Here is a 24,120-nt window from a genome sequence, read left to right as displayed (position 1 = left end):
TGTTGTATGTGCAATTACAGGGTTGGCAATTATGTTCTATATATTTAATTTAAGTGAGTTTTGTATGTAATTTTGATATATGCAGTTAAGAATTGGTTGATGCTTTAATTAGAAATCTTACAATAAGAGAAATGCTCGTATTTGAAAAGCTGTTATTTTGTTCAAATATTTGGTTGATGCTTTAATTAGAAATCTTACAGTAAGAGAAATTCAAATATTTGTTTATATTTGAATTTTTTTATTTTTTTATATTAAAAATTATATTTATAAAAAAACCTCTATATTTTTAATATTTACAATTTACCCCGCGTTTACGTTTCCTATTTTTTTAGAAAAATACCGTTTTCGCGTTTTCGCTTCCTATCGAAAACGTCTCCCGTTTCCGTTTCCATGCAACCTAATCGATAGTAGTAGTAAAGGTGAATAGTGGTGGCGATTGTTTCAACGACTGCGAGAACGAGAAGAGAGAGAGGGAAGAATGAGAGAGACCAACGATGGAGTGCGATTTTGTACACCCCCTTTAACGGGGTGAACATCAAGCAACGGAACGACAATTATTTCACTACATGCTGTTTCGTTGCTTTTCTCACCCTCACAAAAAGTGTGAGGGTGATGTTCACCCCGTTAAAGAGGGTGAACAAAATTGCACTCTCACCGGTGAAAGTAAGAGACAGATAGTAGGCTGAAATATATATATATATATATATATAAATATTGAGAAAGAGAGAGAGAGTGGGGAGCGGGAGAGATTGAGGCTGAGAGTAGAGGGGACTCCGAAAGAGACGTCGCTGGAGTGGTAGGGGGGATGCCGGAGGACCGTTGCTGTTGCAAGAAGGGATGTTGAGAATCTTAGAAATCAAGGAGATCAAAGAGGCTTCGGACTTTTGGAAAGACGCTTTGGGGAGAGAAGGTGAGGAAGAAGCCCAAATTTGGGGGAGAGAGAGAGTACGAGTATGAGTACGAGGAAGAAGGATTTGGGTGGGTATTCAAAAATTGGGTTGTTCATTAACTTAAATTATTGTGACAAATTTAATTGTCAACAAACTTATCACGATAAAATTATTCATGTAGCATTATCCCTAATTTTAAGGTCGGTGTTTCCTGCTGCATCTTCTCAGGTGGTTTCTTTACACTTATATTGTTATATTATTGATTAGTATCTTGTGATATATAACAAAATCGGCCTGATAAATCGTAGCTGTTTCATTTATAATTTTATTTATTTATTCATTGTCATTACTAAAAACAAATCGTGATACTAATTTAAGCCATCGGATGGGGAAAACCCGTAAAAGGGGATTTTACCCCTTGGACCCTTCTCGAATCACCTTGGGTGGTACAAAAAAAAAAAGTTTAAAATAAAGCCATTATTATCCTCCCTTGAATAATAGACATATATATGGTTGAGATGGCTGGTCTGGTCATGAACATCGATCCCTCCAGTTGCTTTACCAATCTTGTTCTTGCCAATTTTGATAAAAGAACATTTGTTTAATTGAGTTGCTGACCTGATTACCTTACCGACTAATTAACATGGTCAACTTCATCATACCCACATAAACAATTGTCTATTAATGGCTCTTTAACATTCCAAATCTTTAATTTTGCGTACACGCCAATACCAGGCACGAGAACGGAATCAAATGTGACATTTCTATAAAGTGTTCCTTTTATCGAAGATATATATCATTGTAAAAATTTTTAATTTAAAAATTTTACTAGTCAAGTCAAATCACACATACATACACGCCTTTAATAATTAATTAATACGTGGAAAGAAGGGACCGCCTAAGCACCTTACTTTCCTTTTTGCGGGCTACCACCACTAGTACCTATTGGGTACCACACATGGACCCACCCACCCCAGTGTCGCAACATCGATAAGGCATCAAAGCATAGATAGGAAGATGCATGTTAACATAACTAAGGGTGTGTTTAATTGAAAAAAAGATGAAAGAAAAAATATTTTTAATTTTATAAAAAAATAATTTCTGTCTCTTCTTAGTTATAATTTTTTTTATAAAAAATAAGGTAAAACATGCTTCAATATATTGTACTATGAAAATTTTTCATAAAAAATGTTAATTAATCAAACATGCAAGCATGAAAATTTTTTTATTGATGTAATATTTTTTATGAAAAACAATTATAATTAAATATGCTCTAAGCGTCTGTTTGATTGAAAAAAAGATGAAAAAGAAAAATATTTTTTGATTTCATGAAAAATAATTCCCACTTTCCCTTAGTTGCAAATTTCTATGGAAAATGGGTCAAAATATGTTTCAATGTGTTGTATCATGAAAATTTTATATGAAAAATGTTAAGCAATCAAACATCCAAGTATGGAATTTTTTTTATTAATGTGACATTTTTCATGAAAAATAATTTCAATCACGTTTGATTAGAAAAAGATAGAAAAATAAAATATTTTTTAATTCCATGGAAAACAATTCTCATCTCTCCAAATTGTAATTTTCTATGAAAAATGGGTTAAAATATGCTTCAAAGTATTGTATCATGAAAATTTTTTATGAAAAATATTAAACAATCAAACATCAAAGCATAAAATTTTTTTTATTGATGTGATATTTTTCATAAAAAATAATTTCAATCAAACACACCCTAAAATTCAACACGTCAATTTCATGTTTTTTAATTCAATTTTCTCAACTGGTACATTTAAAGCTTCAGCTAAGCACCCACCTAGGGATCAGGTTTTTTTATTTAATTTTTATTTCATTAGAATTGTTGATAAAAATTATTTATAAATATGGGGTAATGCTTCAATCAGATTATTTTAAAATACACTAAACGCTTTTTGTAAAAAAGCAAAATCAATTATTATATTTAAAGCATTAATTGTAAAATAATAATGAACATTATAAGGAAAAATACGTGGTAATTAATTACAATTAGAAAAGTGTAATTTAATATGAAAACTATCGTCATTTGTCCTCGTGACCACATAATAAATTGCTATGTGCAGACACGTACGGCAGTTTGGATAAGGCTAACACGTACGTGTGTGCCCTCTAACATTGAGCAAACTTATTAAATTGAGAAGCAACATAACATTTGTCCCAACTCGTAATTATCTTATAGTAATAATAATAATAATCATAATCTTTTACGTCCACAGATTAAGAAAGAGATATAATTAGTTAGAATCAAAGTCAAATATCCAAAGCCGACACGCTTCTGGAAATATGCTTAGTTGTCACCACCCTTCAGATCGCCATCCTTGACTACTCTACTGCAAGCTAGACCAGATATCTAATCTATAAATATATATGGCCACCGTCTCCTCCATTGCCATAGCTTCCCCAATGGCTACTTCAACCCATCTCATTCTCTTCTCCGCCCTTCTCCTGGCTGCCTCCGCCGCAGCCCAGACCTCTTTCCGCCCAAAGGCCCTCATCCTCCCCGTCAAGAAAGACGCTGCCACCCTCCAATACATCACCAACCTCACCCAGAGAACTCCTCCGGTGTCGGTGCCCCTAACGCTCGATCTAGGCGGCCAGTTCTTGTGGGTCGACTGCCAGCAGGGCTACACCTCCACCACCTACCGCCCCGCGAGGTGCCGCTCCGCCCAGTGCTCGCTCGCTGGCGCCGATGGCTGCGGGGAGTGCTACTCTCCCCCCGGCCCAGGCTGCAACAACAACACTTGCGGCCTCCTTCCGGACAACACCGTCACCCACACCGCCACCGGTGGCGAACTGGCCGCCGATGTTGTCACCATCCAGTCCGCCGATGGGAAGAACCCCGGGAGGGTTGTCTCCGTCAATCAGTTCCTCTTCGTTTGTGGATCTACATTTTTGCTAGAAGGCCTGGCCGCCGGCGTCAAGGGCATGGCCGGCCTCGGAAGGACCAAAATTTCGCTTCCTATCCAGTTCGCCGCCTCTTTTAGCTTCCCCAGAAGGTTCGCCATTTGTTTAACCTCATCCACCTCCTCAAATGGCGTCGTCTTCTTCGGCGAATCGCCGTACGTTTTCCTTCCCGGCATCGACGTCTCGAAATCCCTCATCTACACTCCGCTCATCCTCAACCCAGTGAGCACCGCTTCCGCTTATTCCTCGGGCGACCCGTCGTCGGAATACTTCATCAGAGTCAAATCTATCAAAATCAGCGAGAAAACAGTACCAATAAACACATCACTCCTTACCATCGACAACAATGGCTACGGCGGAACTAAGATCAGCACTGTAAATCCTTACACAGTCCTGGAATCCTCCATCTACAACGCTGTCACTAATTTCTTCGTGAACGAACTCGCCAACGTTAAGAGGGTAGATTCAGTGGCGCCATTTGGGGCTTGCTTCGATTCGAAGAACATCAGCAGCACGAGGGTTGGACCAGGCGTTCCTGCTATCGATCTGGTGCTGCAAAATGAGGATGTTTACTGGAGGATCTTCGGAGCAAACTCGATGGTTCAGGTCAGTGAAGATGTTCTGTGTCTAGGGTTTGTTGATGGAGGATCTAACCCTAGAACTTCTATTGTGATTGGAGGCCACACCATTGAAGACAATCTTCTGCAGTTTGATGTTGCTAGATCGAGGCTGGGCTTCACCTCTTCACTCTTGTTCAGACAAACAACCTGTGCCAACTTCAACTTCACCTCCAATGCTTAATATACGTGTGTATATATATATATCTCTATATCTAGACATATATACACACATACATATTCGCATATATATATGAAATAGTATAATACTGAAATAATCTACTTAATTATATGCAGTATGATCATATGATTAAATAATTGGCCATATACATATGGTGTGTTGAGGTGGCTTTCAAATTAAGTTGTATTCCTTACTTTATTTCATCCAGTAATAAGATGATGTGTTTTTTTCACTTTTTATGTATGCCTTCATATCCCTTCTTTTAATTTCTGAATGGATATCTTTACAACATTCGTATGCATTAAACTAATGGAAAATAATATGGATGAATGGAGCATTTTTGTAATAGACCCCACGCTTATTTTTCTTTTCTTTTTTTTAAATAATATTTGTTAATTAAGATATAAATAAATAAATAAAGTAAGATATAAAAAATATTTCAAAAATAAGTATTTTTTATTATGTTTATTAAATTTATTTTTAAAAAAATCATGTGATTTTTTATCTTGAATTTTTCAGATAAATTTATCTCTTTCTCTTTTCGGATAATTTATTTTGGACTTTATAAATAATTTATTTTAATATAATCTTATCTTATTCATTTTAACAAATGCTAAGTATATAAGTAAATTAACATTAAATATTAAGAAAGACACTTAATTAATTAAAAGCTTTACAAAATATGATTGATATACCCGCGCGAGGTTGCAATTTAAGGATCAAGCAAAAGATTACACAACCCATCAATCGAATCATTTGCAAAACAAAGGATAGTTGAGAGAAGAATGAGCTAGCCAATATCAAGTTAAGATAACTTGCTAGGATCAACAAGAACGAAAAGATTACACAACCCATCAAATCATTTGCAATCCATACACAACAAGCTAATAATTAAGCATATATAGTCCATTCATACTGATTTCAATCTCGATTAACATTCTAGCTAGGACTACACTTGACTAAATGCCCACAAATTAAGGAAAGTTGTAAAAAAGCTTGAATGACCCCAACGAGGGATAATATAATTATTAATGACCTAATTAAGTAGGTTAATGCACACTCGAAGAAAGGCCGATATACAATTAATCTTTGAAGCTAATTAAAAGGAAGGGTTTAGCAATTTCATGAATGAAGGATCAATCACATTACGTACTTTCTCAAATGGACTTGAAATGTGAATCAATGGATCATAGGGTCTTGTCATTTGAAGGTAATATATACTATCATCCTTGTGAGGTTGGAATTGCCATTTGCCATGCATTGGTGAGGTCGACGGAAATAATGGAGCAGATGGGACAATCATTGGCAGTGAGACTCGACGAGACGAGTGTGAATTTGCTAGAGATCTGTGATATGAATCAACTCAGTTTGATACGTAGCAGAATTCGACCAAATTCGACTAGGTTCGAATATTGGATTTGATCAGACTCGCTAGGGCCGGACAAGATGTGGCCAAATTAATCAAGCTCAAAGAGAACCAACCAGATCTAGAGAGATTTGATATGGTCAGATCAGATCTAAGTAGATCCAAATAGCATCATCATTGCGGTCTGATCAGATCCGACGAGATCCAGTTGTGGATTTATGAAATTTGTAAGAAAATTTCACAAAAACAAGAACAAAATCTTAAACAATATTTATTGAATAAAACTTAATTTATTTTTAATAAAATAGAAATTACATAAAATATACGTGTACAAAATATTGTGTCCTCATAATTGACTTTGTCTTTAAGTTTGGTTAAAAGAAGTTGTTACACTTGAGAATCTAATTAAAACTATAGCTTTACAAGACTTATTATTTTAAAAAAAAAATGCCTACATATATAAGTCCTACTTCCTTAATTAAATATCATGATGCATCATGTCCCTTTATTAGAGGAATATTCATATTCTATATATATATATTTGTTAAATTATTCTAACAAGACATATAAATAAACTAAAATAAAGTTTCTTCCTCAATAATGATCGATGTATGTATTATATGTTGCTGATGCATTGCACCTATATATATAATAATCACTGGGTACTTGTTTGTTTAATGGTACTAATTAAATTGATAAGTTATATATGAAATAAATGACCAGAGACACCCACAAAAATTATGTGAGCAATTTACAGGTTGGCACCTAAGTTTGACCTCGATGCCCCGCCCAGCCGGGTTGATTTGATTTCCACTTTCTCTTGAAATTTCATATATTGTGCCTAATCCACAACGATCTCTTCAATTAACGTGCCGACCACCCATCTGGTGATCTTGTTACATAGAAATAACATGCATTTGAGCGTAGAGTTTGCAATTGAGTCAAGTCATGTTGAGTTTCACCAAGATAGTTTATAAGCTTGGGTTTGAGTTTGACTCGAGCTCGACGAAAAGAAGTTGTGTGGAGCAGAATAAGGTGCGCAACGACTATGGAGAAGGAGGAGGTGTGTGGTGGTGGCAGAGATAGAGGTGTGCAGTGGTAGGCAGTGGTGGCTAGCAATAGCCCCACAATGACCGGCTTCAAAAAGGAAGAAGGAGTACGGCGATGGTAGGGAAGGAATGTATGCAATGACAGGCGGCAATAACAGACGATAGCCCCCACAATGATCGGCTTCCGATGAGGAGCAGGAGTCTGACATTGGCCAACGACGAACTAAATAATTTTTAGCGATGAAATTTAAGAATGAAATTATTTTGTTATTAATTAGCGATGGATATAATTTTCGTTGCTAATTCCATTGTTAAAAAAATAACGTCACTTGTTACAAATGACAGAGTATAGCAAACACTTACTCAAACCAAAATCACACATTGCTGAATAAAAACTGACGCCTAAGAGTATAAAAACCTATAACTCAAACACAACACATATCAAAAACAAAAACGTAACAAGAGACGAGATTTATAGTGGTTCTTCCCAAATCGGGGCTACGCTCACTTGAATTTCGGTGAGAAAAGCTCGTTGCACTATATGAATAAATCCGATTACACCCACAAGAACAAAACTGGACAACCCTGGTTCTCTAACAAAAATTGCTCAAAAATCACTTCATACAGGTTAAGAGTTTACCTTAAACGAACTAGAGAACACAGAAGAATGAAAGGAGGATGAAGACTGTACACAGAGAGAAAATAAAACCCTAACACAAATGAAAGACTCTCGACCATCCCTTCTCTTTCTTCGTCTTCCAAAGCCTTCACTAATTTCGATACTGTGCGATAAATAAGGCAATTGAATGGCTACAATGACAAATCATAAAGGCAACAACAACAACTGGGATGAGATTGTGCAACACGATTTGCAACAGGCTAGCAGACAAAATAAAGGGCTTGGGCCAAAAGGAGGCCGCCAAAATGGCCATTCAATGGGCGCCCAAAAAGCAATCCACGATTGCCAAGTGACCTCCCATCATTTTGGCATCATTTGATGCTTCATAAAAACATCAATAAATCCATCGCTAAAAAATTTAGCGAAGGATTTTGACGCTTTAGCAACAAAATTTTTTTGTCGCTAAAACGTTGATTTTTTGTAGTGACTAGCCGTCGAGATGGAACCTGAAGGCTACGACGACAGCAAGTGAGAATTGATTGTGGATTTGTTTGTCTCTTCTTCATTTCTTTTCTCTTTGGCACTTCAATGTTTAGTTCATCTAGAGTTTTATTATAATTTCTAAGTGAAGTATTTATATGGTGTGTTTAGTTAAACTTATCTTTGATGAAAATTTAAGCAAACTTAACCACATCAATATATTGAGAAACTTAAATATTTTATTAACAATTAATATATCTCAATTGTTATATTAATTAATATAAATTGCAACTTATGATATGTAAAATGTACAATTTTTTATTTTTTTGCATATATATTATATATGGAAGTAATATTATATATCATTTATAATAGTAGTCTTAAGTGTCATGTCAGTTTATAAATTTTGTCTGTCGATATAATACTTGAAATGTGCATTTAATGTTATTTGAAACGGGTAGTATTTTAAAATTTAATGTAACATTAGTCAAGTAAACTATGTATGGAGTGAGATATGTAATTGATTAAGTTTTTTTGATATATACTCAAGTAAAATATGACTTCACTCAACTATAACTTTAATTTAATCAATTAATAATTATTAATCGAGTAAGATTTATGTTTCCTCGACTAAGAAATTATTTACTCGATTAATATAATATTTCTTCTTAATCATCTAATGATATAAATGTAGAGACTTGTCATTTAATTTGATTTAGATTTATTATTTGATTAAAGGATATAGTTACTTGATTGATGTATCGCTTAGTCAATTATCTCTTTAGTTACCTGAGTAATACTATTCTATGATATATTCGAGTATAATAAATATGTAACCAATTAATCCCTTGAATGTTCAAGTTTTACTCAATTAAAAAAATAAGTTAATCCAGTTCAACACTTGTTATTCAACTAAATATTTTTTTATTTAATTAAATAATAATTATTTTCTATTAAATTCATACATTAGTTGATTAATATTCAAATTACAACATATCTTATTATTAATAAATTCTAATGGAAAAAGTGTATTAAAGTTTTTATATTTAATTTCTCATCAACAAAACGTTCTCAAAATCAAACTCAACAAAATTTAATGATATTATTATAATAATTTTAATTTTGATAATTTTATATTAAATAATATTTTTATAAAATTATAAATAAATTTATTAACACATGTATAAATGAATTTATTGGTCAGCCTATAATTGACTATGTTTGTGATTCTCTCAAGTTAACTTGTGAGTTAACAATCTAAACTTTATTGAGCTCCAACTCAATTAATTTCCGAATTAAGTTTCAAATCTAAACTCAAGCTTAACTTATTAACTTTAATAAATAAAGTTTTATCCAACCGACCACCAAATTGCTTGTTTGTTATTGCAACTTGGATTAAATTAAGGTCCTGTTCAGTAATGTTGGAGCATTCATTTAACACATTTAAATTTTTAATAATAAATTATAACAAATATATATTATTTATGAAAAAATGAGTATATTTATACTCTTGGGAAGTGCCCACGAATCTGTATATGTTCGCGTGGCGAATATATAATCACGTGCTCTTCGTTTTCTGTAATCAGTACTAATTTTTAAGAATCACGCGGGTTTCTTTACATATTAAATATACATTATTTTGAGATTATTATATTTTAAATCTGTAATTATCGTTAAATATATAATAACATAATTGTTAAAATTTTAATAAACAGAGCTATTTAAGTAAAAAAATTTAACCTCCGACTCAACAATCAATATTTGTAATCAATTACTTACTAATATTTATTCACTAATGTTAAATAAATCGTATTATATATATTCATGAGATATATAATAAGTCGATAATTGAATCGAGTTTCACCAATCATAAAGTTTGATCAATTTCATAAATTGAACTTTATCATCAATTATCGAGTTTCACCAATCATAAAGTTCAATCAAAGGGAGCTTAGCTCAATTGGGTTTCAAATTACACCAACAAATTAGATAAGGACAATTTTATATTTTGATGATTTCAATCATATTTTCTTCATAACTCATCTATTTGTTAACTAGCTAGGGGTGTTCGTGGTTCGGTTTGACCGATTTTAAACCGGTTTAAAACACCAAACCGCAAAGTCGGTTTTGTACCAAATCAAACCGATCGATTTGATTTGGTGCTGAAAACCGAACCGAACCAAACCGCAGTTTGCGATTTGATTCGGTTCGATTTCCGCGGGTTCAAATGTTATCCATTTGGCGAAGATTTTGCTGAAGAATTACCTAGGGTTGGGTGAAGACAACTTGGACGAGCGGCTATTAACGGAGTTGGAGGAGGTGGTAGGCGAGGCGCGGATGACTCCGGCGGACATCAGCAAGGTCCTGATCAAGAACCGGCGGAGCAAGGGGAAGGCGGCAAACGAGCTTCTACAGGTGCTGAAGTTGAGAGTCGAGAAGAACAGAGGCAACGCCGGCGGCAACCCGAGGGAGAGGAGTTCGTCGGAAGATGCAGGCGGAGAGGAGGAGCAAGTGAAACGTCATCTAGAGAGCCCGAAGCAAGGCAGCGAGCCGCAAGAAAGCAGCCTCGAGAAAGGCCATGAAAACGGCAGTGGAGAGGACAAGAAAGATGAGAGGAAGGAAGGAGGCCGATGACGCCCGCCCTAGGCATTTTATATATATATTTTTTATTTTTTATTTTTTATTTTTTTTATTTTTTTAATTTATATATTATATATATACTCGGGCGGTTTGGTTTTAAACCGAACCGCGCGGTTTGGCAAATTTCCAAACCAAACCGAACCACACATTCAAAAAACTGGCCGATTCGGTTCGATTCGACTGAAAACTGCGGTCCAACGATTTTTTTGAACACTCCTATAACTAGCATTTTCCGTGTTAAATATTTCATGCGTAGATGGGTCAACTATAAAACGCGCCACCTTTGACCTATACGTATGGCAGTATGGCCCGCCACATGCATCTCCAGGCTGGTTTCCATTTTCCCATAACGTGTTCAATTCAATAATCCCTGAATCCCTGCTATAAATATACAGATCCATCCATGGAGATTTCACTACCAGACATTCAGTAGTGTGACAGCTCTGAAGCCATGGCTTCTTCCACTTTTCATCACCTTTCTCACGTCTTCTTCAGCTTCATGATCATCTCCTTCTTCTTCGTCTTCTTCTTCACCGCCATCTCCTCCTTCGCCACTGCGGCCACATCTTCCAGGCCTAGAGCACTGCTCCTTCCAGTCTCCAAAGACCCGCCTACTCTCCAGTACCTCACCCATATCTCCCAAGGAACACCTCTTGTTCCATTAAAACTCACTCTCGATCTCGCCGGCAGGTTCTTGTGGGCCGACTGTGAGCATGGCTTTGCCAGCTCCAGTTACAGGGCGTCCATGTGCGACTCCGCTCTTTGCAAACTCGTCATCAATGGCGGCTGCGATCAATGCCCTAAACTGCAAAAGGGACGTTGCACCGTCAACGGTTGTGTACTCCTTCTGGACAACACCGTTACAAGCACGGCTTACGGCGGCGATCTCTCCCAGGATGTTATCTCCATCCAATCCACCGACGGCCCCAACCCGGGCATGTTTGTCTCCGTGCCTCACTTCCCTTTCACCTGTGCTCCCACTTCCCTGTTAAAAGGCCTCGCTAATGGCGTTGCCGGAATGGCCGGGCTTGGATGGACCAACATTTCCCTTCCTCCCCAGCTCTCTGCCGCTTTCGGCTTCCCCCAAAAATTCGCAATTTGCCTGAGCTCTTCAGCCCAAGGCGGCGTGGTTTTCTTTGGGGATGGCCCCTACGTTCTTCATCCCCATATTGACGTATCCAAGTCTCTCCTCTACACCCCACTCCTCAAAAACCCTGTTAGCACGGCTTCTGCTTTTTTTGGAGAAGAGTCATCTACAGATTACTTCATTGGATTGAAGTCCATCAAGATCAATGGCCGGAAAGTTCCCCTCAACAAAACTCTTCTTTCCATCGACCAGATTAGCGGCTTTGGAGGAACCAAGATCAGCACTGTCAACCCCTACACAGTGATGGTGACTCCAGTCTACAATGCCTTCACTAAGGCCTTCATCCAACAGCTTGGCGATGTCCCAAGAGTGAAAGCAGTGCGGCCTTTCAAGCTGTGTTTCAGCTCCGAAAGAATCGGAGGCACCAGAGGCGGGCCGGCGGTGCCGGCCATTGATCTGGTGTTGCAGAACAAGAGTGTGTACTGGAGGATCTTTGGAGCTAATTCAATGGTGAAAGTGAGTGAAAGTACGATGTGTCTAGGGTTCGTGAATGGAGGGGTAGACCAAAGAACATCCATTGTGATTGGAGGGCATCAGATTGAAGACAATCTGCTGCAGTTTGATCTGGCCGCATCAAAGCTGGGCTTCAGTTCTTCTCTCCTGTTGAAGCAAACCGCCTGTGCCAACTTCAACTTCACATCTCATCCAAATTAAGAATTTTAAATCAATAGTCATGATTTTGTTTTAGAGAATTGTGACCTCTCCCTTTTCTTTCGAATAAATTACTATAAGTCCATATATATTATCTCCACGTGGAGAAATTAATCACGTGCATGGCTTCATTTCAAATAAAATTTTGGATTAATTAATTAGTATAAAGATTAAATTTATTTTTCAAAAAACTTTGTGAACGATTTATATATAATTATACCTAATACGTGCATATTAATTATGTCTACATTAATTTTATATAGAGGACATAAATTATGTTATATATACTTTCTCACTTCAAAGCTGAATTTATTTGAGAAAATGTCAAATTAATGATCATTTACTGGCTAATATCTGTTTAATTATATTCTTTCAAAATTATTAATTCAAATATGATATGTATTATTTGAAGGTAATATCACTATTTTAATTCATCTTTAACTTATTTAATCCAAGGAGGAATAAGTTAAAGATTCACGACAGAGGTTAGGCTTCTTAGAGAGGGAATGGAATGGTGGTCCCACAAAAATCAATTGGAGATAAAATTCTAAGCCCGTAAAATTTTAATTTATCTCTAAAGAAATCGAAAAACCAATCAATTCATAACTAAAACAAAATCTAATTAATTTTTGAATCATGAAAGCAAAATAATTTCTCAAGAATTAAATTTTTAATTTAATTTTTTCCACAGTAAATATGAGTTTTTATTGAATATTTAAACACATTTTCTTGATTTTTTTAATTTTTAATAAATAATTGATGTTAAAGTATATCATGAGAAGAAAAAAAAAAAAAAAAGCAGAGGAGGCCATGATAATTGCTTAAGGTAACTTTAAATATTTAATATCGCTTTGTTTATTAAATGCTGTGCATTAATTTCTTGTCTGATCTTTATTTAGTATTTAAAAAAAAAATTATCATTTGTAAATTTAAAATTACTATTATATATATATATATATTCAATGAGGGAGGTGACTGACAGCAGGCGGCATTGACCACTATGGCCCACCACAGGCATCTCCCGGCTTGGCTTTCCAATTTCTTAAGCAAGTCAGTATAATTTAATCCAAAACCAGACACAACAATCACCCATAAAAGCTCATTCACCCATTCCATGTCTCAACCATTACAGATATACATGGCTTCTTCTACTTTTCACCATCTTCTTCTCTTCTTCTTCTTCTTCTTCTTCTCCACCATATCCTTCTCCGCTTCAGGCAAATCATTCCGGCCTCTAGCACTGGTTCTCCCCGTCTCTAAAGACCCATCCTCTCTGCAGTATCTCACCCATATCTCCCAAAGAACCCCTTTAGTCCCTCTGAAGCTCACTCTCGATCTCGGCGGCCAGTTCCTGTGGGTAGACTGCCAGCAAGGCTACGCCAGCTCCACTTACAAGCCGGTCCGGTGCGGCTCCGCCCTGTGCAAACTTGCCGAGTCCGGCTCCTGTGGAGACTGCGCCGAAGCTCCAAAGCCAGGGTGCAACCGCGACGCTTGCTCTCTCCTTCCGGACAACACTGTCACCCAGACGGGCACCGGGGCGAGGTAGCCCAGGATGTATTATACATCCAATCCACCGACGGTGGAAACCCCGGCAAAGTTGTTTCCGTGCCTCGCTTCCCTTTCACCTGTAGTGCCACGTTCCTGTTACAAGGTCTCTCGAATGGCGTCGTTGGAATGGCCGGTCTTGGATGGACCGCCATTTCGCTTCCTCCCCAGCTCTCTTCTGCTTTTAGCTTGCCCAAGAAATTCGCCGTTTGCTTGAGCTCTTCGCACAAAGCTAATGGCGTGGTTTTCTTTGGAGATCTTCCCCATATTGACGTCTCCAAATCTCTTCTCTACACACCATTGATCAAAAACCCGGTTAGCACAGCTTCTTCTTATTTCGGTGATGCGCAATCTTCAGATTACTTCATCGGAGTGAAGTCCATCCAGATCAATGGAAAAAATGTTCCCCTCAACAAAACCCTTCTCTCCATCAACAAGAATGATAGCTATGGCGGAACAAAGATCAGCACCGTCAACCCTTACACGGTAATGCAGACATCAATCTACAAGGCCATCATTAAGACCTTCATCGAACAGCTTGTCGGTGTCCCAAGAGTAAAAGCAGTGGCACCTTTCGAGCTGTGTTACAGCTCCAAAAGACTCGAAAGCATCGGCCCGCCGGTGCCGGTCATTGATCTGGTGTTGCAGAGCAAGAGCGTGCACTGGGGGATCTTTGGATCAAATTCAAGGGTGAGAGTGAGTGAAACCGTAACGTGTCTAGGGTTCGTGGATGGAGGGGAAAACCCTAGAACTTCCATTGTGATTGGTGGGCATCAGATTGAAGACAATCTGCTGCAGTTTGATCTGGACGCATCGAAGCTGGGCTTCAGTTCTTCTCTCTTGCTTGACCAAACCACCTGTGCCAACTTCATGAACTTCACATCCCATGAGATCTAGCAACTAGCAAGAGAGAGAGAGAGAGAGAGAGAGTTTTTGAAAAATATTGTTGGTGAAAGGTTGGCATTGGTTTCAGAAATAAAGTCGTGTCTCTTCCCGTTTTGCATTTGCCACTTGGATTAAATTAACTCTTTTATACGGCAATATAAATTGCCCCCAATCACATAGCCCACCAGTTAAAACCTTATATATGTTTGTTTCGAAGAATCCTGAATTCTAGTAGTTATATATAATTGGTTATAAATTTCGTATATTTACCCCTCCAACAGAAATTATGAGACTGAACTAGAGATCCTGAACTGGAGACCCTAAAATAAGAGATTCCACCTTTTGATCTCAAAGAAAAATATAATTTAATAAACAGTATAAATTATACTCACATTTAAATTTATTTGGGGTGCATTAAAGAAAAGGCCACCTGTCCTTAAAAATTAATCAAGCAAAGGTTGGACACCCAAATGAATAAAAAAATAATTATACTCGTAAGTCACATGCTTGCCCTCTCACATGTGCTTTTACTTTTTGAAATTTCCTTATTAATTAAAATATCTCTTGGTGAGGGCTAAGGGGTGTCCACTGTCCACTTTGGTTCCATTTAAAAAAAAAAATACAAAAAATGATAGCATAAATTCGGATTTCAATGTGTGTATATCCTTAATCATTATTTTTTAATATGTATTGGATTGGGCCATTGTTATAAAATAAAATAAATATATCTTGATTAAAATAAAAAATTGAAAAAAATAAATTTAATTTGTCGCATAAAGACAGAACTTTAAAGTTTTAAATTTAAAATTTAAGATTTAAAATTTTATCACAGAAATTTTAAATATTTTAAATAATATAATTAAAAAGTGTATTAATAATAAATATTAATTATCCTACAATTAAAAAAAAAATTATACAACAATATTAACACAAATTTATGATAAAAATAAAATAAAACTTAACATCAAATATCTAATTAGTTGCAAATTAAAACTTAAAACAAAAAATTATCTATATATTAAAAAAATAACAGATAATATTCAAATAATAAAATTTAACTCTTTTTAAATATTTGAAATTATTATTATATTTTAATAAATAAAAATATATAAGACAAAATAAAAGTTAAACAAAGTCGTGACCTGTTCAATTAACCCAATTCGATCGACCGTTTCAACTACAAGGCTTTTAAAAAATTGGCCAATATTTTAATAATTAATTATTATTTTTATCAAGAACCTAGTCACTCACTCGTATACTCGGTTATTGATTCAACAGTCCAATCGACCCATCGGCCTGGTTCTTCGACACCAGTAGATATATATATTAATTTAAGATTAAACTAAATCAAATCATTTTTAGTAGTAAATTAAATTAGACCAAACCAACTAATTAATTAATTATAGTACTGATGAAATCAAATCGATCCTCTAAAATTTCACAGATTCATTTGATTTAACCGAATACTAATTAAAATTATTTTAACCAATAAAAATGTAAATAATTAATAGTTCAAAACTTTTACACAAGTTAAAATAAAATATTATTTGTATTTCTTATAATTGGCATCATCTCAGTTCTAAGATCGATGTTCATTAGGCAAAGAATATAAAGCGTTTGGAAGCCAATATCCTAATTGATATCTCTTCATTTGACCTCCACTTCTCTATGCAAAGTCTATATAATTCAATTCAATCCACAAGGGGGATCACACATTCAGCTATAAATATGGGTTCATCAATCCATGTCAATTTCACTGCCACACATTCCCATCCGTACTTAACCATTACACACAAATGAATTCTTCTTCTTCCTCTTCTTCTTCTTCTTCTTCTTCTTCTTCTTCACCATCTCCATTAATGGCATATATATATATATATAGCCACCAAATTAAATCCACTGCTTCTTCCATTCTCTAAAGAGCCATCTTCGAATCCACCGTCCGGAAGCTTGTTTCGCGCGGCTCCTCGCTTCCCTTTCACCTGTACAGTGAGGAACTCCATTTAAAAGGTCTTGCCAAAGGCGTCGTTGGAATGTCCGGGCTTGGATGGACAGCCATTTCGCTTCCTCCGGCCCCAGCTATCTTCTACAGCTTTTAGCTTCCCCAAGAAATTCGCCGTTTGCTTGAGCTCTTTAACGCCATTCAATGCCTAAACTCAAGCAAAATCCCAATTTATCTCTAGAAAAAATTAAACAAAACTCAATTAATTCATAACTTAAGCAAAATTCAATTTATCTTTCAATCCAAAAAACAAATTAACCTCTAATTTATTTTTAAACTGTGAAAGTAAAGTAATCTCTAAAGAATTGAGTTTTTGAATGAATTCTTTTTTCTTATTTTTTTTCTCAGTAAATACAATTTTAGATTAAATTTTCATACAAGCAATTTTTGAATTTTCTTTTTTTTTTTCTCAATATTTAATTGGATTTTAAAATACTATATTTCTGTTCCTAATTTCAAAAATTGAAAATTATTTTGTTTATTGGCAACAACCATGACCAAAAATTACTATAAATTATTACTTTACAAGGACAATTTTATGACATCATAAGTACCCATCTATTGTTTCCATTCTATTTTTAAATCTTTTCAAAAAATTTAAAATAGAAAACAAGCAATGAAATAATGTTATTTTTTTAAATAAAAAATAAAAACAAAAAGTCGACGAAAACAAGCCCTAAAAACTTTCTTATGAACGTAAAAATAAAAATAAAATAACCATTTTTATGTAATATTATTTTTTATTTATTTTTCCTCTTAAATCATTAATTGGTGACACTTTCTCCACTTAAGAGTAGTAACTTTGGTATTTTTATTATTTTTAATTAATTTATGATAATAGAATTAATTGTATTTTAAGATTAATAGGCCATGCGATTATTTTCTTGTAAATTCAATTTTTTGGTTAAAAATGTCAAGGAGATTCTAGATTACAATAAAATTAAAGTATAAAATTAATTTGAACAAATTTAATAAATTTTAGTCTCATCTCCGTGATATTATATATAAAAATAATTTATAATTATAGAAATATTATTGTTGTTGTCATTTGGATAACACATCATGCATGGGGTTGGTCTTGAAAGTCAAAGATAAATATATAATTGTGGATGCCTCTCTAAAGGTAAAGGGGTGACTTTAGCAAGGAATTGGCAAGGGAGGGTGACATCTATTAATTAAACAATTGAGTGCAGGATCTATCTATAGTAATGTTATAATATGTATTTTATTTTTTGATATTTATAAAATTATAAATGGTTTTTTAAAATAATAATAATATTTATTTATTTATAAAATTAGTAGTAGTATTAATTTTAAAAAAATTTATAAACCACCCTTTAAAATGATTTCCATCTTCAAGGAAGGCTCCCTCCCTCCCTTCCCTTGCATGGAGCCAGCGACAAGACAAGACCAGTTCAGATCCAACATTTTGAAGAGCACGGATCTGACTGCTTGCCAAGAAGCTGCCATCTTTCTTTCCTAACAAAATGTATATCTTTCTTTCCTTCCTAACAATGATTAAACGTAGTAACACAACTATTACCCAATTCGGTAATAATTTATTATTTTAAATGGCCGAAAAGGTCATGGTCAACCATGAAGGCGCCATCATTGACCACCTCCGCGGCCCCAACTTGGCGTCCTCTTTAATGAATGAATTCAAACCCATTTGCAGAGCAGAGGCGATGAAACTTCCATTTCTTCTGCTATAAATCTGGCTTCATCCATGGATATATTCCAACGTTCAAAGCCATCCATAACCCATTCCAAGATATGGCAGCTTCTACTTCTCATCGCCTCCTCCTCCTCCTCTTCTCTCTTCTCTTCCTCTCCTCCGCCGCCATAGCCGCCGCATCATTCCGGCCACGAGCACTGGTTCTCCGCATCATCAAAGATGAGTATTCTCTCCAGCACTACACCTACCTCGCGCCACGAACTCCTTTCATCGCCGTCAAAGTCACGCTGGATCTCGGAGGACAGTTCCTTTGGGTCGACTGCGACAAGGACTATAACAGCTCTTCTTTTCGGCGGGTCACTTGCGGCTCCGCCCTCTGCAAGCTGTCCGGGTCCCGCGCCTGCGGCGGCAACACCTGTGTACTTAGTCCAGACAACACCGTCACGGGCACCGGCACCAGCGGCGATTTTGCCCAGGACGCTCTGACCATCCAGTCCACCGACGGCGCCAACCACACCGAGCTAGTGTCGGTGCGTCGCTTCCCTTTCACCTGTGGCTCCACGTTCCTGTTGAAAGGCCTTGCCGATGGCGCCCTTGGAATGGCGGGGCTTGGAAGGACCGCCATTTCGATGCCTTCCCAGTTGTCCGCCGCTTTCAGCTTCCCCAGAAAGTTCGCCGTCTGCTTGAGCCCTTCATTGCACGATAGTGGAGTTGTTTTCTTCGGCGACGGCCCCTATATTCTTCTCCCGAAGAATATTGACGTCTCGAAGCCTCTTCTCCACACCCCACTGATCAGAAACCCAGTTAGCACCGCCTCTGGTTATTTTGAAGGTGAGCCATCTTCAGATTACTTCATCGGAGTGAAGTCCATCAAGATCAACGGCCAAAAAGTTCCCCTGAACCAAACCCTCCTCTCCATCAACAAGAAAACCGGCTATGGCGGAACCAAGATCAGCACCGTCAAACCCTACACAGTAATGCAGACATCAATCTACAATGCCGTCACTCAGGCCTTCATCAAACACCTTGGCGGTGTCTCGAGAGTTAAAGCTGTGGCACCATTCAAGGCGTGCTTCAGCTCCAAAGGAATCGGCAGCACCCGAGCTGGGCCAGCGGTGCCGGCCATTGATCTGGTGCTGCAGAGCGAGAGCGTGTACTGGAGGATCTTTGGAGCGAATTCCATGGTGAGAGTGAATGAAAACGTGATGTGTCTGGGGTTTGTGGATGGAGGGGAAAACCCAAGGACTTCCATTGTGATTGGAGCGCATCAGATTGAAGACAATCTTCTGCAGTTTGATCTGGCGGCATCAAAGCTCGGCTTCAGTTCTTCTCTTCTGCTCAAGGAAACTAACTGTGGCAGCTTCAACTTCACTCCCAAGCATCCCTATTAGAAATCTCTGTTTCATATATAAAATAAATAAAATTATGCCCATCACGATCTTGACTACTTCCATCTACTTAAATAATAATGTGATTATCAACACGTGTAAGTGTTCTCTTGTTTGGATCATGAACTCTTGCTTCCACTTTAATTAAATAAAATAAATACACTCCAAGTGGTCTCTTATTATCATTTGTAAAATTAATTATGTGATATCAATAATGTACGACAGATATAGTACATGTTTGGTGCACGTACGTATTAATGGTTGATTTTGCTCTTGCCTTCAGTGTATGCCAAATATTTATTAATTTCCACCTACCCCTCTCCATTCGTTGCTTGTATATATGTACCCTGGCGCGGGTAACTAATGTTACCTCCTTATAAAAGAAACCAAAAAAAAAAATTATATTTAGTGACCACGTGGTCCTTTCTAGACCACTCTCACAGCATAGAATATTCCAAGGTATGTCAATTGTTATGTTCTAATTATACATCCCTTTATTTCTGGGTTGGGTTCCTTCAAATTGAAAATGGGCCGGGTTTGGCGGATCCAATTGAAAATACAAAACAGTGAAAACAGCCGAAACCAATTAAGAAACTGGACTGACTGCTCAGGGGAACGTACTTTCATTGGGCTTGCCATCTAATTGGATCAAAATTACAACCCATTCCCACGGTTTCAAGGTCCAGTAATTCATGCCCAATATACCCTATAAACACAATTATACCACCACATCCATATTTATTTTTGTACAAATATTGTCTACAAAAATTAAAAATATTAAGTTTCAACTGTCAAATATATTTTTTTAACTCCTACATATTTAGCACGGGACACACCCCTAGTGCAAATATTAATAACAAAAGTACTTGTTTTAATTATACACCACGGAATGGTGTGAGCTAACTGACATAAATGAGCTTATGCATAGTACTACATAAACAACGAAGCCAAGCCAACAAATCTAATGAATTCACATGTATTAGTTATATATGACATTTATATTATATTTTAATTATTATATGACAGATGGCAATATGGTCCGCTACCCGACTACATAAGTATACGTCTCTACGTTTGTTGGGCTTTAACATATATAGAATAGAAGGGGGATCCAACGTCCAAGCCTAGACTGATGCATAATTGGGAGATTGAATTTGAAGGGTGCCGGCTGGAAGCATAATTAAATTGTCTTCATTTAATTAGAATCAGATGGATGATTGTGGCTTTATTTTTTATATTTAAACATCAATCACCTTTCTTAGGAATATGATTTCTTACCTAAGAATCCTACATGCTGCCGCCCGGCTACATCGACATCTCAACTCAGCTGCTCAATCCCTAATTTTTTAATTTTGTATATATATATATCATAGAGATGTAAGCTAAGATGTAATATACCATAAAGCTTACATCTCTCTCTCTCTATCTGTGCACTCTGAAGTGAAACTTGTTTGTGCAACAACGAACAAGCTCCCCATCAATGGGTCATTTTATATCTTGTGAGATGAATATCATATTATTCAGCAATTTTCAAACAATTACTATCCTAACAATAATATAATAATAATAAACATAAAAACTTTTGAGGAGTGGAAATAACAAAATCATATCCCCAATCGAATCCCCAAACCAAACAGTTGATTAGCCATGAGAATGTCATATCCTAGTGAGAATAATTCAACTTTCGAAATTTCAACCTACAAATGGCCTGCACCCATTAAGAGATTCTACAAGAGATTGGAGGGGCAGAAGAAGAATCATTCAATTTTGAGGCTGTTCATGGGAATAAACAACCATATCTAGCTAGCTCCTTCAACTTTAAGTCTAATGTCTAGTGGACCCTTCTGGTGCATATGTGGCCATGGATCCAATTGTGTCTGGGGAGAGGAGGAGATATCTATGAATCAATTAATTTAAACTTAGCCATCACCATTCACCACAAGTACCTTTCAGCCACTCCAATGTCAAGGGGAAAAGGAAGAAGATGTGGCTATCACTTTGCCTAAATTATGGGCAATAGCTAGGGGGTTTGATTTGTGGGCAGTAGTAGTAGTTGTGGCTGAGCTAAGCCTAACTGTCTTTGGTGGAAGCAATCTCATTCAGTTCACCCAAGCCAGCTTCGCAAATTTGCATATTCTTCATCCTAGCTACTTGTTGCTTCTGGACCATTCCTTTGCGTCATATCCCCACATCCTGGGGCCTCAACCTTGGCCACACTCGCCCATTCGGACCCATTTGCCCCTCTCTTCCTTTCTTCACGGCTATCAAACCCATTCACAAGATCTTTATTATTGGTTTTTATTTTTCATTTTAATTAAAATAGTACTTCCGATACACGAGATTTTACTTTTGTAAGAATCCAAAAATTGATCATTTCAATACACGACCTTTTATTTATCATTTTTTAATAAAAAAAAATTACATATACGACTTAAAACTCATAATCTATGTATTAACAAAGTTCGTCCTTAAAAAGGGTTTCGATGCAAAGGCGGGTGGAAATTGAAGAGTGTGGGCCAATTATAGAGATGGCAATGGGGGTCACCTTCAACAGAGCCCTTCTACTTATCCAATTTGAATCATTTCTTATCTTTTTGCTTTCTTTATCATTACATTCAAACCTGTCCTTTTCATTCCCTTCTACCTTTCTCTAACCCAAAGGCTATCCTTACACAATTTCAATGGAATAATAAAATAAAATAAATAAGTAAAATTTATAAATATTAGGAGGAGAGAATAAAAGTTCGATTTACCCAAAATAATCGAATCAAACCGACTAAATTTGTTGGTTCAATTCGGTTAATTTTTTTCAAAAGCTCAATTTTTGGTTTTCGATTCTATTGTTTGGTTAGAATAATCAAATTAACTAACCGATTATTTTAAAATGATATTATTTTAATATTTATAAAATTACTTCTTTTTCTTTAATTTTGTGTATTTTTTATTGATAACTTTGATTTTTTTATGTTTTTTCGATTTAATCAGTTCAGTTTAATTTATATAGTTTAAATTCAATTTTCGATTAGTTCAATTTTTTAGGTTAATCAATCAATTTAAATCAATTTTACTCCTTAATTTAATTTAATCAATTAATGAATTTTGGGACCGTTTGTACACCCCTAAGTATAAGTAATTAATATATAATTGATTTCAAAATTCAATTAAAATATTTTTAATTATAAAAGCTTAATTTCTAAGTTAATAATCTTAAATGTAATTCTTCATAAACAAAACACCTATTTATTTAATAATGGTTAGACTTGGCCTGGCTGCTTCCTTCAGCCACTTGGACAATAAACCAACCCACCCACCCACCCTCTTTAGAAAACCAGACAAAGATCTCTATAAGCTGCACATTCTTCCTTTTAACATACAAAAATTAACATTACTAAAATTAACATTTAATTAATTTCAATGGAATCTTTTGTGCAGATTCAAGTTCAACACCTCAAGACACCCTCCTTTTAGCCATGGTCTGACTAAGCATCCCCCCAATCAGAATTAATTTATAATACTTTGTTTATAATGTCACCAACATCAAAGATGATTTATTGGCTGCCTGCCTGTCAGTGTCACCCTCTAATGTTACATCACCAAACTTTAGCTACATATGGCTAATATACATAGATTCAAAAGATTCTAATAATAATTTTTGTTTAAAGCATAAACCTTGGGTCCATCCATGGTTTTGCTAACTTTGAACTATGGACCTTTCTACCATCAGCTATTAGTGTACAATAATTAAAACTTAAATCATATCATGTGGTACAAAATTTTGAAAGAGTTACATTTTTTTATGTGAAATTTATGTTTATTAGTTGCATCTCCATTTGCGAATTCAAAGTCTAGGAAAGAAATCTTTGACATGCCATGATTATTGAATTAATGTATTCAATTTATACAGAGATTATACATAATTAGATGGAGACTATAAGCGGACAATTCGAATAAAATTTTGAAGTAGATGTGTGACAATCATATGATAAAAAAAAAATATTTTAAAAAATAATATTATGAATTATACCCGGTGTTATTAGTTATATAAATT

The 24,120-nt window shown here is 35.8% G+C and overlaps 3 protein-coding genes and 1 pseudogene across 3 annotated transcripts; all 4 read left to right on the top strand.

Moving 5' to 3' along the window:
• The first annotated feature begins 3,305 nt into the window (after nt 1-3,305).
• On the top strand, nt 3,306-4,857 carry LOC127800824 (probable aspartic proteinase GIP2). Its single transcript, XM_052335660.1, has one exon. The coding sequence runs from the start codon at nt 3,327-3,329 to the stop codon at nt 4,626-4,628; it is 1,302 nt and encodes a 433-aa protein (XP_052191620.1). The 5' UTR covers nt 3,306-3,326; the 3' UTR covers nt 4,629-4,857.
• Nucleotides 4,858-11,214: 6,357 nt separating this feature from the next.
• On the top strand, nt 11,215-12,700 carry LOC127800364 (probable aspartic proteinase GIP2). The gene has a single exon (XM_052334940.1). The coding sequence runs from the start codon at nt 11,231-11,233 to the stop codon at nt 12,578-12,580; it is 1,350 nt and encodes a 449-aa protein (XP_052190900.1). The 5' UTR covers nt 11,215-11,230; the 3' UTR covers nt 12,581-12,700.
• Nucleotides 12,701-13,715: 1,015 nt separating this feature from the next.
• LOC127800385 (probable aspartic proteinase GIP2) lies at nt 13,716-15,125 on the top strand (annotated as a pseudogene).
• A 3,561-nt stretch (nt 15,126-18,686) lies between these two features.
• LOC127798772 (probable aspartic proteinase GIP2) lies at nt 18,687-20,251 on the top strand. The gene has a single exon (XM_052332371.1). The coding sequence runs from the start codon at nt 18,783-18,785 to the stop codon at nt 20,073-20,075; it is 1,293 nt and encodes a 430-aa protein (XP_052188331.1). The 5' UTR covers nt 18,687-18,782; the 3' UTR covers nt 20,076-20,251.
• Nucleotides 20,252-24,120: the final 3,869 nt, after the last annotated feature.

Source organism: Diospyros lotus, chromosome 4 (assembly GCF_014633365.1).
Source record: "Diospyros lotus cultivar Yz01 chromosome 4, ASM1463336v1, whole genome shotgun sequence".
Classification (NCBI taxonomy): Eukaryota; Viridiplantae; Streptophyta; class Magnoliopsida; order Ericales; family Ebenaceae; genus Diospyros; species Diospyros lotus.
Note: the sequence above shows the minus strand (reverse complement) of the source record. Positions and strands in the feature narration are given on the sequence as shown.

Bases quoted from the DNA above. Each gene is read 5' to 3' on its own strand.
- LOC127800824 (XM_052335660.1), top strand. From the start codon at position 3,327: ATGGCTACTTCAACCCATCTCATTCTCTTCTCCGCCCTTCTCCTGGCT.
- LOC127800364 (XM_052334940.1), top strand. From the start codon at position 11,231: ATGGCTTCTTCCACTTTTCATCACCTTTCTCACGTCTTCTTCAGCTTC.
- LOC127798772 (XM_052332371.1), top strand. From the start codon at position 18,783: ATGGCAGCTTCTACTTCTCATCGCCTCCTCCTCCTCCTCTTCTCTCTT.